The sequence below is a fragment of the Drosophila subobscura genome, chromosome J, assembly GCF_008121235.1.
Source record: "Drosophila subobscura isolate 14011-0131.10 chromosome J, UCBerk_Dsub_1.0, whole genome shotgun sequence".
NCBI lineage: Eukaryota > Metazoa > Arthropoda > Insecta > Diptera > Drosophilidae > Drosophila > Drosophila subobscura.
This window is the reverse complement of record NC_048532.1, coordinates 3,961,113-3,979,825: the sequence shown is the minus strand read 5'-3', so window position 1 is coordinate 3,979,825 and position 18,713 is coordinate 3,961,113. Positions and strand designations below refer to the sequence as shown.

The 18,713-nt window shown below is 45.9% G+C and overlaps 1 protein-coding gene across 3 annotated transcripts; it reads right to left on the bottom strand.

Annotated features, from left to right (window-relative positions):
- Positions 1-926: 926 nt before the first annotated feature.
- LOC117894322 (extensin) lies at positions 927-18,300 on the bottom strand. 3 transcript variants are annotated; one of them, XM_034801304.1, is made up of 4 exons: positions 17,517-17,955; positions 17,336-17,462; positions 2,312-2,635; positions 934-2,251 (listed from the first exon to the last, which is right to left on the bottom strand). In XM_034801304.1, exons 2-4 carry the CDS (start codon positions 17,394-17,396, stop codon positions 1,422-1,424), a joined length of 1,215 nt encoding a protein of 404 aa, XP_034657195.1. In that variant the 5' UTR covers positions 17,397-17,462; positions 17,517-17,955; the 3' UTR covers positions 934-1,421. The 3 variants fall into 3 exon arrangements, with proteins under 3 accessions (XP_034657193.1, XP_034657195.1, XP_034657194.1); XM_034801303.1 differs by lacking the exon at positions 17,517-17,955 and adding an exon at positions 18,084-18,300 and having other exon boundaries at positions 935-2,251; XM_034801302.1 differs by lacking the exons at positions 17,336-17,462; positions 17,517-17,955 and adding an exon at positions 7,240-8,706 and having other exon boundaries at positions 927-2,251.
- Positions 18,301-18,713: the final 413 nt, after the last annotated feature.

Below are 18,713 nucleotides of genomic sequence, written 5' to 3'. Positions count from 1 at the left end.
GCAAACATTTCTTTTTTGAGTTCAAAATTTTCAGTAACATTTTTCTAATATTCAACATAAACTCAAGTACCTGGTCTCATCGTCTGCGACCAACCAATTTCGATGTAGCGATTAAATAACAAAAAAAAAACCGTTTAATCAATTACTTAAGATCACCTTGATCACCTTTCTTTTAGGTCTTAAGTTATCAAAATATTTATTTTCTTTACGTTATTTTCTTAGGTTTAATTTCCTTTAGCCCTTATACCTTTTTCCCCATTTATTTTCATGGTTTTAATAGGATTTCAATCGTTTACACTGTGCGTTTGTAACGGTATGGTAGCAACTTAATCACCGATCCATGCTCGATTTCCTGTGATCGTCCTGGTGAACGCACTTGATCAGCGTTTTTGATGCAAGAATTCTTGGATCGGATTCATGGAAAAAAAGTACGTATCCATGGATCATGGATCTTGGTGAACGAGGCCATTATATATCAGCATATTTTTAAAATATACCATAATACCATAAACACACTTTCATTTCAATTTCGAATTCAAAATATACCAAAAAGTATAAATAATCCGTATACAGTCACTCTGGTACGTTTTCACAGCACCACCTGTGGTGTTCTTTTCGCACTGACCTGAATGTGCAGAGCCACATAGCGTATTTTTATTGCACATCGTTTTATCGAGAAGCGTCCATCGCCATGCCAACAGCTGCTCAAGCGGGTTGATTTAAAATGATATATAAATTTAAAATGTATTATTATTGAGCAGAAGTATTTGATTTGTTATCATTGAAGCGTAATTTCGTCTGATCTTGGGGAAAAATCTCTCTACAGCTCCGTTGCTTTTTGCTTGATTCCGATGACTAGCTCCTCCGCTGTATTTACGGCAGGGGAAACGCAATCATTGAAAAAGAAAACGAAAACATTCGCTTTTGGATTTGTAAGCAATAATATATATATTATTTGTAGGATTTTCACTTAATTGTAATAGGTGTATATTATTAAGGATTAGTCTTTACCAACTAAGCATTAAGAATACCAAATTTTGTCACTTGTACGTATACACAGTTTGCCATACACATAAATCATATTGTAGATCATAGATCATCGTAAATCATATTCCATATATCAATCATCCGTATCATTATAAATCATTATATATGTTTTTATATATATATATATATATATATCCGTACATAACCGCTATCAATATTCAATATCAGAAACATACTGTAATACGCTCGCAGTTGAAGAATTTCCTTTCACATCGTCATGAGATCTTTAAACGTTAATTGTGTAGTTTTGAAATATTTATAATAAAAAAACAGCTCTTGAGTTGGATCTGGGTGAGGATCGGATCGGAATAGATCGGATTGGGATCGGTGCGTGGTCGCTGCTCCTCCTCCTCGTCCTCATCTTCCTCCGATTCCTAATCTTTGTGGCCACCCTGGAGCTTCTTCCAGGTCTCGCCCAGCGCCTTTGCAAAGTGATCGTCGACGGAGGCTTCAGTCTTGGTGAATATCGAAATGTTCGTAGACGAGGTGGGCGAGGCAGGTGGCGTCTGCGTCGAGGAGGCGGCCACAGCTGCCAGACCCGGCTCGGCCTTCACGCGTATGATCGCCGGCATCGTGGGGGTGCTACTGGGGGTGGGAATCTGGACTGGCGTTGGCGTCGGGGTCGGTGTTGGAGTTGAAGTCGGCGTTGGCGTTGGCGTAGAGGCTGGGACGCTGCCGTACGCTGGGGGCGGCGGCGGCGTGTTGTACCTGGGCGGCGTGTGATGCAGTGTGTCCAGTGCTCGCTTGGCATTCACGGATGTGTCCAGTGCCTGGCTGGTAGCAGATGCAGACGTTTGTGGCGGCTGTGGTGGCTGTGACGGTTGCAATGGTGACGTCGACGGTGGAGTCGGGGAACGATGCAGTGAGAGCGGCAGAGGTTCCTCCTGCGGCGGCGGCAACTCCAGCTGCGGCGAATCTGGCTCCGATCGCAGCGTCGGCGAATGCATCATGGCCAGGCCCGACTTATGCAGTGGCGAGCGATGTTGCTGATAGAGAAGAGGCGCAGCTGCAGCCCCTGTTCCTGCTCCAGCTCCTGCTGCTGTCGGTCCATAGGCCAGGGGCGATATCTGCTGCATGGGCGTTCCACATGGCGAGGGCGTGGGCGTGGGTGTGGGCGTTGGCGACTTCTTGGCAAAGAGGGCCGCATAGTCCTTGCCCAGCGAGCGGCGGAAGTGCTCATCAATGTCGCACATGGCCATGTTCTCTGCAATCAATGAGGAATCAGTCAAATTCGAGGCCATCTGGGCAAGGGGCAGTGTCTTACCTGTGGAGTGGGCCGGCTCTGGCACCTCCCGCTTTGGTGGTGCTTGGGTGATGACGCTGGGTCGGCTGTTGGCAGCATAGTTGGTCCCCGGCAGTGGCTCGCGGTATGGCGGCGGCGGCGAGGCCCGATTCTGGTGAAGCTTCAGTGCCCCCGACCCCGACCCCGACGTCAGCGACATGTCAATGGGGCTGTCCATATCACGCTCCTCCCGATCACGCTCCCGGTCGCTGCTGCCGGCATCATGAACCTGGTACTCGGCGGTACGCTGGCGGCGCTCGCGCCTCCATTTGGTGGTTGGCAGCTCCTTTGACGTCACTCGCATCTCTGCAAAAAGAACAATGGGAAGAAGTTCAGTCAGGGAGTCAGAGACCGCACGCCGCATAACCCGTTTGCCATCGTTTTCGGCACACAAATAATAGGAATAGTAGCAGTAACAAATTTATCTAATAATATCATAATAATAATAATACCGATGGCGGACCACAGAGCCACAGCCAGAGAGCAACAGCAACAAATCGCATTTCAATTAAAGGCCATAAATTTTATTTGGCTTTTGTGGTCGATTTGGGCTTTTGTCTCGTATCTTAGTCTGGGAGTGAGCTTGTGTATGGGTATGGGTTATGGGCATGGGTTTGATTCCACTCCTCTCTGTGGTTTACGTGTCTATCGTCTTGGGTTTTGATTATGCGGTCGCCGTTGTCGAGAGTGGGCGTAATGAATCACATGGAGTTAAGGCGAGGCAAACTCTACCGAAGTTCCCCTCCCCCTGCCCCTCCGCCCATGCTTACTGGCTGGAGCCCTCCTTCATCTGCCGTCACGTTCAAGTTTGTTGCCTAAGTCTTTCGCTTTTTTGAATGAACTTCTGCCAAAAGCTCTCCTCGGAAGGGGACAAGAGGCGGGCGGGAGGCGGAAGGCGCGGTCAGGAGGTGGGTAGTCAGCACAAAATTATGCACAAGAAGACGTCGCCAGCAAAAATAAAAAAGACACAAACAACAATCGAAACTCCAAGTCACAAATACAAAAACAAAAAAATTGGTTAAGAAAACCCGTTTTGTCTACGCTTAGTTTGCGTGCGTGTGTGTGTGTGTATGTAAGTACACTGAGAAAAATGCAGGCCACCATCTCTGGATGAAACGTGCCTGGCGTGCGAATGGGGGGAATCGCCCGAGTTTCTGGCGTGGGAAGTCGCCCGAGTCGGAGGAGGAGCCCAGTGCGTGGGTTGTGCAACGCTGCGATGTGGTACTTGGGAGACTTGGGATGGTGAACTAGTTCTGCGGAACGGAACAGAACCCAAGCTGAAGCTTGATTCCCTGACAGCTGGGAGTCCATGAGCTCCTCATACAGGAAACAAAGTTTATAAATAAAGCTGGTGGTGGCTCCAGGCTCCACCGCTGCTGCGCCTCAGAACCCAGTTTCTTCGCCATAGGGTGGCAGCATCCAAAATCGAAGGGGCAAACCAGTCGGTCGACTTCTGCACATTTCGAGCAGCGGCACAGCGGAGAGGCGCAGAGGCCGAGAGCCTAACTGCCTGCATGGTTGGACCCATAGTCGGACCAACGCATGAATGAATGAATGAATGGCGATGGATGGGGATGGATGGATGGACGGATGCATGGAGGCAGCGGCAATGGAGATGGAGTTGCTATGCTGTGGCGTTGGTGGTAGTGGTGGATCAGTGGCGGTGGCGGAGGCGGGAGCGTCGTCCTGTTTTTGGCAACGTCACCGCGAGGCTGCAATTTATTATTTCTGCGCCTGCGTCACGAGAGGAACCCACAGCCAGCACACACCAGCAAAAAAAAAATAACAAAAAGGAGAGACAGAGGAAGAAGCAAACTGGTCTTTGGAGAATGGAGCATGGAGTGGAGACTGCGCAAACCAAAGAAAAACATAAAAATGATCAGCAGAATGGGGCAGAGGCTGCTTTGGATTGGGATTGGACTTGGGCTGCTGCTGCTGATGATGGGGATGATGATAATAATAAAGAAACATTCAAATTTTATTGCACATTTCCGGTCGTCGGACGTCGCTGCTTCTCGCCCTACCCCCTCTCTCCAAGCCCCTGTCGGCGGCTGTGTTGGGGGATCGACAGAAGCAAGGCAACGACAGCGACAACGACAACGTCGGAGCTTTCTTTTTGAGGCTGGCTCTCCCTCTTCTCGCTTTCTGCGCTGCCGCTCATCTTCTCTGTATCACCTTCGCCGCTCCTGCTTCTTCTTCTTATTCTGCTTTGCATTATTTATTTGTTCTGCTTTTCCTTTTGCCTCCTCCTCTGCTCGGTGGGAGCTTGGAGCTTTTTAATAATGTCATGTCCGACTCAGCTAATTGGCGATAAAGGGGGAATACTAGTGGCGACTGCCGCAGATTGAAAAGCAATCTACTTGTAGGGGTGTTTAATGGATCCCTCAAGGAGATAGTTCTGATTGTCCCTGCATCATATTTTGGGGTCATAGTTCTAGGAACCATATGTATGTATGTATGTAACAAGTTGGCAAAATGGTGTAATGAGGATCACATAATCTGATATTTTCTCCTTTACTCATGGCGGGTTTAACTCTCAAATTATTGAATGTGGGATCTTCAAAACAGCGATCGTTGTAAAAGGGTTCCACTAATGATCACTTGGAAGTCTGTACAATCACTATCTAGAAAGTTAATCACGATCACATATGTATAGCTCCAATATATTACGCAGAACACAGAAAGGTACGTATGGTTATGACTGTTAATCTTCGAGGACTCTGAAAGCAAAACGTATAAATTATCCCTCTAACTACCTACCCCTGCCTATTCATCAAATTTCGATACCTTTCTCGGCGCGTTACTCAATATTCACTAGTTGTACGGTGCGATAATCCTTTAACCTGGTGCAACAGCTGATGCCAAGCCTCGACCTAGTCAGCCTCCACCCAAAGATGATTCAGTGAAGTTCGTAGGGAAAGAAAGAGACGGTTACGAGAGTACATTCATACACAGATAGACAGTGCCATGGATTGCACTACCAATAGCAATAGCAACAAAAGCAACACACAAATTTCTTGCTTATGAAAACAAGTTGTTGTTGCTGCTGCTGCTACATACTGCTTCTGTTGCGTTTTGTTGCTTTTTTAACATATTTACTTTTCCATCATCGTCGTCGTAGTCGTAGTCGTCGTCGCAGGCGTTTCTCATTATTTATATTATTTCTCGCGCCGGCTCGTGAGTCATGCCCGTAACCACGAATCCCCCACACCACCCCCCTTGGCACCACTCTCCGCCTGCCATTCACCGTTCTCCGGTGTACCAGCTCCACCCCACCCCGCTGGCCAAGTTGATTGCAAATCTGGTTTTAATATGTCAACAAATTAACAAGAAAGAAGTCTTGCCACTAGAGTTGCCGTAGATTTGGATACCCTAACGGAACATATGCTCGTACATAAGTACATGTATGTATGTACAAACATATGTACATATGTATGTATTTATGTAGATATATGATAGATAAAACTTGGTTGAGATATTGATTGGAAGTCTTTCAACCTTCGAACACTCTTCGACATCTAATTGCGCAATGGCAAGCATTTAATTGAAATCTTTATACCTTCTGGGCAGGGTATAAAAGTAAAGCAAAATAAAGTCGAGCCGAGAGCCAGCCCCTTCGCAGAGCCCCACCATTCTCTTCCTTCCCCTCTGTTTCTTGGCTGGCACCACCTCATCATCCAATTGTTTGTTGTATGGAGGTTTTATGTTTAAACAGGCGCTTGCCCGCTCGTTTTGTGCCTTTTTTGCTCTTTCTTTTTTCAGTTTTTGTGTTTGTTTGGCGTCGCCATGTAATTGAAAGCATTTGTGTGATTTGTGCAATGTCGCCAATTACAAAAGGGGGAAACGAGAGACACAGAGAGAGGTGGAATGGTGGAGACAGGCAAGAAATAAGTGGATCGGGGGGGCAATGAAATACGTCAATGGAGCCAATCGAAGCCCGTCTAATGTGGCCTGCTGGCTCGTGTGGAGCGTAGTAAAAGTGTTGCCAATTTCATTACCAATTTTCCAGCTCAGGCAAGCGAAATGGAAATGGTAACAGAGAACAGCCAACCCCTCGCCACACCACCCCACTCCCCCCAGAGACGCCATAGTCTGCAGCTGGCGCAACCGATTGTGGGGCTGTTGCCAACACAAACCCCGACCCCCCAGAGACGCGACGGCACGTCCTAGCCACGCTTTGGCTTTAAAACGAAGATAAACGGAATCAGAACGCACTGTGTCCGAATCCAATCCGATACGATACGATCCCATTCATTGAAGGAGTGCTCATCATGGCCAGAGGCAAACGGCACGTACCCCGATCCATTGAACTTTGGCCCGACTGACGAATGCCCCTGAATGATGGGTGGTGGTGTGGTGAGTGTGCGTTTCACGTGAGCAACAGGTGCATCTGCATGCCCCGATGCTCCCCACCCAACACAACGTTAGCTTAGCTGGATATAGTAGAAGGTGATGACTGTACCTAGGAAATAATACTACTGATGGCCCCAAAACCAGAGGAAGCGATGGCTCTTGGGATTGTGTACACCCAAAACACTGATCCCACTGGATCTGCCCGCACTTTCCCCTTACCACTTTATAGGTACAACTTTTGGGGTGCTCTTATTCTCTCTCTGAAATGTCATCCCTGTAAGTCATTGCTTATAATGTTAACCAATACTTATCAGTTCTGTTTTCTATTTCCTCTATTCCTCTATTAATATTAATTTTTTTAAGCCATAATATGCAGATACATAATTGTTCATTTATGCAACGACGTATATGACACCTTCTTTTAAGATTTCCTAGAATAATCTCTTCCCATTTTCAGTATGTGACAAATTCGCTAATTTCTCCCTCTGTCTGTCTTTTAGAGGTCAGTTGAAAGGTTTTCGCAAGGTTTTCTTTTTAATTTTCCCCCACAGACGAACCTTTGTGCAACTGCAACTGCTGCTGTTGTTGTTGCTTGTAGAGCTGATGGTGCATCGCTGCTGCCTGCTGGAGATCTCGCCAGGGCTGCCACAGCAGGCTGTTGGCCATATTGGAGGCGCTGGCGTCCGCGGACGTGGGCTGGGGCTGCTGCTGATTAGCGGCTACCGCCTGTAGCTGATGCTGTTGATGCTGCTGGTGCAGCTGTTCCAGTTGCTGGCGATGCTGCTGCTGCTGATAGAACATCCCAGACTGGACAGGAAACTCCCCCTGGCCCGGTCCCTTTCCCTGCGCATGGCCATGATAAGCGGCAAGCCTTTTAGTGGCCGCCAGAGCGGCTGCGGCCTGGGCCACTTCCCTCGCCGCCGATGTGGGAGAGCTGGCCGTGGATGAGGAGGTTGAAGATGTCGACGGGTCACTCGACGAGGAGGATGCCGAGGGGGAGGAGTCAGTGGAGGATGCGAGAGCTGCTGCGGCGGCGGCCAGGCGCTCGAACTCCTTCATGCGGTTGTAGTAACTCTGCTCGAAGGCATTAAGTATGAAAACGGCTCCATGGTATGCCATGGCTACCAGTAGATGATGCTTTATAATCTAGATGATCGTTGATCGCTGGTCGACTTTTAATGCTTGATCGTGGATCCTCTTACATTTCCAGCCCTGACTCTGGCGAAACTTCACTTCACAGGGAGATGTAGAGCGACACAAATAACACAATTCGCGGATAGCTCCTATCTTTCAGATCCCTTTGACGAGGAGGAGATGCAGGAGGCGAGCCTGAAGAGCGGCGCAACTTTTTATTTATTTATTTTTCCTTAGTTCCCTCTAGTTTACGATTACTTTTGGCGCTTTGCCGCCGCCTGCGCCTCCGCGATACCGACACAGATACAGATACAGATGAAGCCGCCGCCGCACTAATGTACAAGTACACACACCAAACGGGCCGCGGGTCGCGACTATAGATACAGATACAATCTGTTTTCTGTTTGTCTGTTTTTCTGTGCTTCTCCGCGTTTTTCTGTTTTTTCTGCTTTATTTCTTATTATTTTTTTTCATCAGTCGTGGACAGCGACTCGGGTTACAGTCTCTCGACTCTGTCTCTGGCTCTAGCTCTGTCTCTGAATCTGACGACGTGAGTCTCAAGTCGACATTTAGCGAAATAAAAATAGCACGCTATTTTTTTCCTTCCTCTGACTCTGACTCCCGACTTCGTATTATATATTTATGTGTTTCTTTTCCGAGTAATAATTTGCATAGAAATCGACAAATCGCTGACTGAACTTGAGCGCCAGTTTTCGCTTTCAGAGACACTCACACACACACTGACACACGTAGATATATATTTGTATCTGAACGAACGCTCTCTCATATGGCGCGACCGACGCGACGCACGTTTCGCTGGCGACGACACGACGACCACAGCAACAACTGGCGGCTTCGACGGACAAACTGGAAGTGATCGACACACCGACTTGAAGATTGTGACTGGGACTGAGACTGGGGACTGCGACGGCGACTGCGGCTGGCTTTTCGGGGGCTTTCAAAGCTTCGAGTTCGCCTTCGTCTTCGTCTGGTTCTTCGTTTTTTTATAACCGGTACTCGAAGAGTAAATAGGGTATATTGTATTTGTGGGGAATAACGGTTGTAGGAAACGTTTCCGACCCCATAAAGTATATATATTCTTGATCAGCATCACTAGACGAGTCGATAGAGCCATGTCTGTCTGTCCGTCTGTCCGTCCGTCCGCCCGTCTTGTTGAGCGCCTGGATCTCAGAGACTATAAAAGCTAGAGCCACCAAATTTTGCATCCAGACTTCTATATGCTCACACTGTTACAAGTGTATTTCAAAAATGAGCCCAGCCCCCGCAAAAGGGCGAAAACATCCCAAATCTACGCCATTCCGTAGGGAATGACCTTATCTATCAGGTCACCAAAGAAGAAGAAATTAATTAGCAGTGTCCAAACCCACCCCGTCACGCAGCATATATTTGTTTTTTGCACATTCTCTCATTCACACTCTGCTTCGCGCATTGTGTGGCGTCTGCCCCTGCCGTTCCTCCACCTCTGCCTCAGCCGTGGCTAAACCCACCCCGTCCCGCAGCTTATATTTGTTTTTTGCACAGTCCCTCATTCACACTCTGCTTCGCGCAGTGTCGCGTCGCTGACTATGCCGCGAGTCTGCGGTGTGTGGGCCTAGGGAAGGGGAGCGAGCTAAATGAGCGTGTTGGTGTGAGAAGTGTTATAGATGTAGATGACAGCTGAAGAAAAAATGTAAAATTTGACAAAACACCGCTAAGGTGCAGATGTAGTACTGAGTGCCGGGTATAAAAGTTGTGACGCGTAAGAAGGATCTCACACGTCCCTTCTCGTTTTTGTTCGGTTTGCCGAGGAGTGTTGGTGCTGTTGCTTCTTTGGGCCCCTTAAAAGCCATTTGCACTTGCGCCAGTTGTTTTTGTTTTTTTTTTTTTTCTTTGACTTCTTCTCTTACCAATTTCCGTTTTGGCTATTGTTGAACCACTCTCTTTTCCTCGTTCTCCCAACCTCTCTCTCTCTCTTGCTCTATCTGTCTCTTTCTCCAAACATTTGCTTTCTTTGGTGATTTTGTAATTGAAAAACAGGAAAGGAAGGCTCGCCTTTTGAGTACCGAAGCTATAGATACCCTTGCATATCGATCAAGTTTACCCCGATTTTTATTTTTATGTCATGTTTAATGTTTTCTTTAACTATAAACCATCTTACAAAATATGAGAAAAATTGTTATTTCTGGACTAAACAAAAATCGACCTTACTTTTGAAATCCGTCTTTTGGACCTCTCTAACACTTGCAAGACGTTCGAGTGTCGCATTCGAACTTCATCTTTCCTGGTTAACAAACATCTGGACAACATTATAATACTCTGTGTAAAGGGAATACAAAAATACATCTGAAAAGGGTCTAAGCTGGGAACGCCTCTACGTAGGATGTGGCTGACACGCCCCCCGCCCATCCAGTCTCCCCATTGATGCTTGGCAAATTGGGCAAAAGGGTAACGAAATGGCAGCAATTGGAAATTGGCCACAGTCCGGACGACTCCAGAGTCGGATTCTCTTTGGCTGGGACTGTGACTGCAACTGCCATTGGGACTGGGTTGGCCCCTCCCTGGGTCTAACCAGCACATGGTGTGGGCGGGCGTTCTTGAACGTTTCTTTCTGCCTTTCTGCTGGTTATTTTCATGCTGTTGTTTTGTGTTTTTGGGCCCGGTCATTGCATTGGAGCTCATTATAATGTTTACTCACAAGTTTTGCCACCAACAGACAAACAATTGCACAAATACACTGACTCGTATATATGTAAGTTGATATGTATGTATGTTTCTATGTAACTGCGTGAAAAACGTGGGTAAACCAATGCAGAAAAGCGTATCTGCATCCGTGATGTGTGTGTTTGTGTGGAGTGCAAGCGAACTTGCGAAAATGACGAGAAAAGTAAGGTTACATGCAGTTCAAACCGATGGTCGCAGTGCCCTAACTGTAGAAGGAAATAATCTAATCTACTCTGGGTACAAATCGTTGAGAAGAGTTCTATTGTCACAAGATGGTATGTCTTTATAAATTTGCCTTAAGGAGCTTTTTTGACGTTCGAGGACCAATTTTTATACACATTGGACAAGATTGAGCAACATCAGAGGCTCCCTTTTTAGGTAAAGCATCTTCAAAAAATAAACCAAAGCTGCTCCGAGTTGCATTCTTCGATAATTATCGAATATAATCGACACAAGCCAGACGCACAAGCGAAAAGTTCCAAAGAGAATCCAATAACAAAATACACATTTGATGTACGGTCATTTATGTGATAAAGGTTGTTTTTATACCCGGTACTCGAAGAGTAAATAGGGTATATTGTATTTGTGCACATAACGGTTGTATGTAACGCACAGAAGGAAACGTCTCCGACCCCATAAAGTATATATATTCTTGATCAGCATCAATAGCCGAGTCGATTGAGCCATGTCTGTCTGTCCGTCTGTCCGTCCGTCTTGTTGAGCGCCTGGATCTCAGAGACCATAAAAGCTAGAGCCACCAAATTTTGCATCCAGACTTCTGTATGCTCACACTGTTACAAGTGTATTTAAAAAATGAGCCACGCCCTCTTCCGCCCCCGCAAAAGGGCGAAAACCTCCCAAATCTACAATTTTAAAGATAAAAGAAAACTAAAAACGCCATTCCGTAGGGAATGACCATATCTATCTGATCACCAAATTGGGATACGATTGGATCATTATTATGGCCACAATGAAGAAATTAAGTTGCAGTGGCTAAACCCACCCTGTCCAGCAGCTTTTGTTGCTTTTACACATTCTCTCATTCACACTCTGCTTCGCGCAGTGGCAGAGGCCTCTTCCCCTGACACGTCTCTGACTCATCTTCTGCCACGACTCTGCCGCTGCCTCTGCCCTGACTCTGCAGTGTGTGTCTCTAGGGGAGGGTGGCGAGCTAAAGGAGCGTGTTGGCGTGAGTAGTGTTGTTGATGTAGATGACAGATGAAGAGAAAATGTAAAATTTGACAAATAACCGCTAAGTTGCAGATGTAGTACTGAGTACCGGGTATAAGAGTTGTGACGCGGCTTAAGACGCGTCTCACAACGTTCCTCCTCGTTGTAGTTGCTGTTTTTTGCTTCTAAATTAAAAAAGCCGGCCTTGAATGTATTACAAAATATGTACATATGTACATATGTTTGTAAACACATATAGAAATTACCAGGAAGCCCACTAATTTTCATATTATTTCAGGGCTTATAGGCAATAAAGCTCTTGAGATAGCTAATATGATCGCTTCTAGTGGGGCAGGCAACATAATGAAGCAAACAATAGGTCGACGGTACTACACGTTTGTGGCTGCTTCGGGGCTTGGCTCGGTTCGGCTTAGTTCGGACTATCCGTCCGTCCGTCTGTCTTCCTGTCCGCCTGGTGGGCTGCTCTGACAGGAGCAGCCAAAGCAGTTACCATTGCTACAACTGCAACTGCAGCTAAAAACGGCAAACATGCAGCCGCGCACAGAAACAGCAATAGCGACAGCGAAAAGCAGCAGCAGCAGCAGCAACAACAACGCAAAGCAAACTCGTTTTTAATTCAATAGCAGGCCCATGAAATTTTACGCCCGATTTGTAGTACAACTACTACTGTTGTTGCCCCATGAATTGCAACTGCAACTGCAGCAGTAGCAACAACAATAGCAACTGCAACAGAAACGGCAGTAGCTGTGCATAGAGAGAGGAGGGAGTCTGTTGTGGCACAGAACGATCGGATCGATTCCAGGTCTCCTCGTAGCACGAGTGTTATGCTGCCATCACATCATATGGCCCGCCCCGACTTATGGCCTGACTCTTGCCCCATCCCAGCTGTTTCGATCTCGGCCAGTTCCACCTCATCGATGGGTCCATCGATCGTTCGATATTTTCGCTGCACATTGTTTTCTCTTCCTTTCGAGTCTTTTTCAGCCATTTGCTAATCCATGTCAAAAATGTGCAATTTTCTGTTGCGTGGCTCCAAGGGGCCAAAAATTGAACAACAACGAAAATTAAACAAAATCAAACTTAAATTATGGACTGACTGACGGATTGACTGCTCTCCTCTGTCTGGCAGCCCCCCGTTTGGGCGCTTACTCATCATCGTGCGACTTCGCTTCATGCCCGTCTCCGCTCTGGTCTGGGCTGCGAAAATTTGTAGTGTAGCGTGAAACATGCGCACGCATGCGCAACGAGGTCAATCGAATGGCAATCATGGAAGAAACAACAAAAACTACAAAAAGCACAACGACAGCGACAACGGCCGCAGCAGGCTTTGGGGCAGAAGAGTCTTTTGCCGCCGCCTGGCCAACAACAATGGCAACAAATTACAGAAACCCAAACATTATAGACCAACGCAAAAAAGAGGCACAAAAACGAGTCGAAAAGTGGGCAGAGTACAGATAGTTTTGGGGGACAAAAGGTAGAACCTAAATTGAGGAGATCCCCTAATGATCGGGCAGAAAAGTTGCTAAACTGAAATGGAAGAGGAAGTACCCTATAAAACGCCGTCCTTCAGCCCTTTTCCTCGTTGTTATTCTAATTCATGGGCATTCTCTCCAGCAGCATTAGCGTGTGTGTCTTGAGCGTCATATCAAACGTAAAAATCTATAAAGAGCAATACGGGAAAGCCATCCAAAATACCAAATAAGGAGGAAGCTGGAAATTGGTTACCCAATTCCATATCTTTCAAAAATGCTGCTCATCTTAATCTTCATCTATTGTGGATCTATCTATTACAAAAGCTTAGCCAGCAAAATGTAATATTGCATCACGGATTCCAAAGATTCAACTTACAGAAAGCCGAAAAAAGAAATGGAAACAGATATCAAAGTACAACAAATACTCTTACCGACATATTAAAACCCGGAAAATGCTTTGCTAATTGAAATTTGTTTTGTTTGGAAATCGGCACTGAAATTCGAGATAGTTCGCTCGGGTCGGTGCTTGCTTCGGGGGGGATTTGGGTCAGTGTAATGGCAGCATTGGTACGGAAGTCAACAAGATTGTTCTGCTTTGTGGGAAATGGGAGATCTCTGAATCTGTATGGATCGGCTCGGCAATGATGACACATAGAGGAGGCCGATGGCGATTTCCAGAACATGTCGTTACCAAAAGACAAATTATGTTGTTTTTGTTTTTGTGAAATCCAACAATCTAATATATGTGTATATCTCTGACTAGTGGGTACATAAAATATTCGCCGCGGAGACAACACAAATCAGCGGCAAACCAGTTCAAAATTTAAATAAAACTCGAGCGTGCGCGCGATTTGAGAAGGAAACTGGTTTTCGATTGCCCAGAATAGCAACAAAAACAATAGAAGACAGCAACAAAATATAAAACAAAAAATAAGCAGCAGCAGCAATGGAAAACAGCAAAAAGCTAACAATAACATAAATATAGTTGTCATTATAAAATATCATCCGGTGCTAAATCAAGCGTGAGAAAACTTTTAATACACAATTTTAGGCGAAATTTCCAGTCGGATTGGATCGAACCTGAGCGGATATCCAAAAGAATCAACAAATTATGGATTGGCGATTGGCTCTACTTCTGATTCTGACTCTGACTCAGACACAGACACACACAGAGACAGTGTCTAATCCTAATCCAAGACAACTTTCATTTGGATATTGTCCGCAACTAGTTGATCTTGCCCCTGCCGCAATCGAAACAGCGTGCTCTGCTGTTCGACTCGGCTCGAACTGCTGCTCGCGGCAAAAGTCGCGCAGAGTGAAAATTTATGGCAAATAGGCAAATGTGATGTTAAAATAAATAAATAAATGGCAGCCAACACAGCAGCAGCAGCAGCAAAAGCAGCAACGCTAAAAAGAAAGGTAATGCTCTAGTCCCAACTCTAATCCCCAACCCAGTCACAGTCACAATCCCCAACCACGACTACGACCCCATCCCCAGTTCCATTCCCATCCCAGTGCAGTGCTGTCAGCAAACTGGTTTGGCTGTTTGGATTTTCTTCTGGTCGAGATTTGCGGCAATTATGCCGCACCGTTTGGCCATTGCCAGTAAAAGGAAGAGAGTGTTTGGCCCACAGAGTTGGCACTGGCTAAAACGGAGAATTGAAAGGCCATGTAAATTACCCGATGAGCCGTCGACCAGGCGATCGCCATCCCAATCCGTTTCAGCGGCTGCTGGATCTCCAGCTGTGCCTGGGCACAAGCTCCAAAGCACACACACACAAACACACACCACACACCACACACATAGACACTAAGGGGCAGGCAGCGATCAATTTGTGTAACTATTTGTTTATTAATTATGGCCTGGCCTGGCCGTGCTCCTCGGTAAACAATGGAAGGGCAGCTTAATTAACGGTCCGATCCAATCCAATCCAATACTGAACCGAGTCGAAGCACACTGAGCCGATCGACCCGCTTTTCTACGTGTGATTTATGAAGAACAGAACTGAATCTCTGCGATTGCCGCAAATTCATTAATCATGCACGGGTTAACGACATTTTGCATTTTGAAGTTGGCTGCCACGCCGATCAATCAATCCCCGGGCCTGACGACGAGCCCCATTAGAGTCGAGCCACTGGTCACTAGCAAAAAGTGTGCTCAGGGACACCTTGGAACGCATAACTAAGCCAGGGACACACATGAGAGGCAAGTACACGTAGATTGATTCTACGGATGGCGCGTTTAATACAGCTCGAAAGTCGCGTGCGTTATTCAAAAATGTATTTCAATATCAGAAACATTTCTCTTCTGACTTTGGGGGCCTGGTGGTGTCTGGGTGCTTTCGCATAAATTGTGCGTCAATCTTGACAGATTTACGCATATACAGTGGTTATTCACTTCAACTAACAGTCCCCATCAAAGTAAAAAATTTCGCATAATTGCATAGGTCTTTCAAAGCAAAATACGAGAAGAATTCGCCCCAGAAGGAATTTCACTGTTCGTACATACATACATATGTACATAAATACATACATACATATATGTATGTACGTACGTATCACCGCAGGAATTTGTCAAATATTCATAATTATCGTTTATAATGCCATATCGCTCTCAATGGGAAAATAAACAAAAACAAGCATAAATATAAACACAAATGGAGGCCATTATCATCGGCATTCCATCCCTCCCTCTTCTCAGATTTGCATATACATACATGTTTATGTACGTTTGTATGTTTGTACATATTTGCATACATATCTACAAATAAATGTGTATGTATGTAGAATATTGTTTTTGTGGGAGGAGGAATCACCACCCGACAAACACCATTATCAGCAGCTCGGAAAGTCGGGAACTGAAACTAAAACTATGGGGGGAAATCAGAGCCCAAACAACGCAGCCGGACACGACCCCAGAGCGCAGCGAGAGGCGTGTGCTTATCGCCCCGACCGACCGGACCGCCCATAAATTGTGCAATTATGAACATTCCTAATCAAATTGTTTTTTCTTTAACAATTATACACATATTTACGCCTCGTAGTGAGCATTTCTTTGGCATGTCACGCGGTTGCAGTCGCGTTTTTTTTGTCGCTTTAGCGCGATGGGGGAGAATGGGGAATGCAAATTGCAAATATAAAATATATGTATGTATGTATGTACATATGTATGTATGTCCCCAGTGCAAGAGTATGCAATGTACATACATATGTAAGTATGCACAAGAGTGTGTTGGTGAGAGGGGCGACATCCACAATTCGTGCTCGTCAGCCAGAGCGGCAGCAACGACGACTGCGACTGCCCTGCCCGGCTGGCTGGCTATTGATAAGGGGACCCACGACCCGCAAACCGAATCGGACGCACAGTACATGTGCTATAAGAGTACATATACATATGGACATATCTATGTACAAATGTCTGTACGTACTTACGTACCTCGTACGTATCTGTCTGTGTCGTTCGGCTGTCGTCGAAAATGCGGCATTTGACACATTTATGAAAATCGGAATCGGAATGCGCCGCAAACTCATTTTGTTGGAATGTTCTGTTGCCTTTTTGTACGAAAATAAAACATTTCTCAGATGTGTCGAGTGTTTATGCGTACGGACAGTGCCTGCCATAATTAATCACACGCACACACACAAAAACAACAAACACGCCGAGAGGCTCTCATTTGCCTTCAGGTCTCATCGATTCCTGAGCATAGCCGCATACTTTTTTGAGTCACTGCATGTGGGTCGGGGATTCGTTTACAAAGAAGATGTCATGGAGTCCCAAGGCCCTGTTGCAATCATGAATCATGCATCTGGAATGGAACATGGGGACTGGGACTCGGACTGGGACTACCAACAGTCCCCGTCCCCCACCCAATCCATTAAATTCCACTCCATGCCGTATGACAAACTCAGAAGTGGCAACGAGAACACATTGTTAAAATACTTTTAAGTTGGGGCTCAAAGGTGAAAGCCATAAAAGCGGAAGAAGGGCTGCTGCCCCCTGCCCCAACTGAGGTATGTACATACATTCACGCTGGTTGTTTGGTTGTTGGCCAAGTTAAAATCATAACATTTTTCGACTCTTTTTTTTAAAGGGAATTGGTTAATGACCATCCGACATTCGACATTCACTACTTACCGCTCGCATTGTTCTGGACCATGGTCGCCGCTCTGGAGAGCACATCCAGCGCTGATTCCATTGTGGAGTCTATGAACGTGGGCTGCTGCTGTTGCTCCGACTCGATCTGCACCGCATGAGTTTCACACTGAAAATGCAAAATGCAAAGAAATTTACCATGAGAATACACACATACTCGTACGTAAGTACGTACACACAGCGCTGGTGTGCCGTGCCGCCAGATATCTGTGCATTATACTGCTCGTACGTACATATATGTGCATATGTATGTATCTCTGCACCACAAACTGGATATATCGTGGTGCCGGAGCCTGGTTGCATTGGCATATATGTAAATGGAACGAGCAACTGAACAAAGACACTGACTTGCCCGCAGCCACCACCGCCACCGCCACCGCTTCTTACTCCGACTCTCTGACTGACTTCGGAACAAGTAAGGCGAAATCCTGCTGCCAAACAGTTTTCATAAGTTGCCCACGGGATGGTGGGGAGGGGGGGCAGGGCGGCACAAGCACGATACAGTTGGGACAGGTTTGGAAGGTGACGGCGGCGGCGGAGACGGGGCAACCGAAAATTTTGGCAATGACCAAGTACAGCAGCCAGCAAACGAAATCACTGACAAATGCCATATTGTTGCCAAGCAGGCCAGTCCAGGCCAGGCCCAGGCCAGCATCTGCTGCAGCAGCACCAGCACCAGCAGTTACCAAAATCATCCAAAATCCAATCGTCTCGCAGCAGCAGTCTTTACCTTTTGCCTTGGGACGCCTAACTGTTGTTGTAACGCAATGCCGCAGCTGTTTTCGTAGCCGAAGAGTATATCGAGGGCAGTGAATCAATTTCCTTGAGATTTATCTCGGCACAGCACTGGTGGGTCGGTGTTTTAGTAATTTTTGGTACGATTTCGATAGCAATATGGGTGAAAATTATTTGCTTTCGTTTTAAATTCAGTGTGACCGCGGGTTTATCAAGCAACTATACCCAAACTTCTATGTACGGTATATTTAATCTGTTTAGTAGTATTTAATGGTATATTTCAGTATTACAGACTAAAAAATATAAAAGTATAAAAACATGCTTTCTACGACTATTAACAGTGGAACTGAATCACTTGAACCGCTCTTTGGTAGCTACCCCACATTTTCCTGTGGTTTTGTTGTAGAAAACTGTGTAGCAGCGATAATTGTTCAAATGACGTAAAATATCAAACCCACTTACGTTTTATGCTATCCATTTTTATTTTTTTTAACTTTTTCTTTTTAAGAGTCCTAAGCCCAATGTCTTAGAAAAATGATTCGTCTATCTGATATAGTTATACGTTCAGGGCGCAGAGTTTTAAATAGCTTATAATATAGAAGCGAATATCAAAATCGAGGAAAAT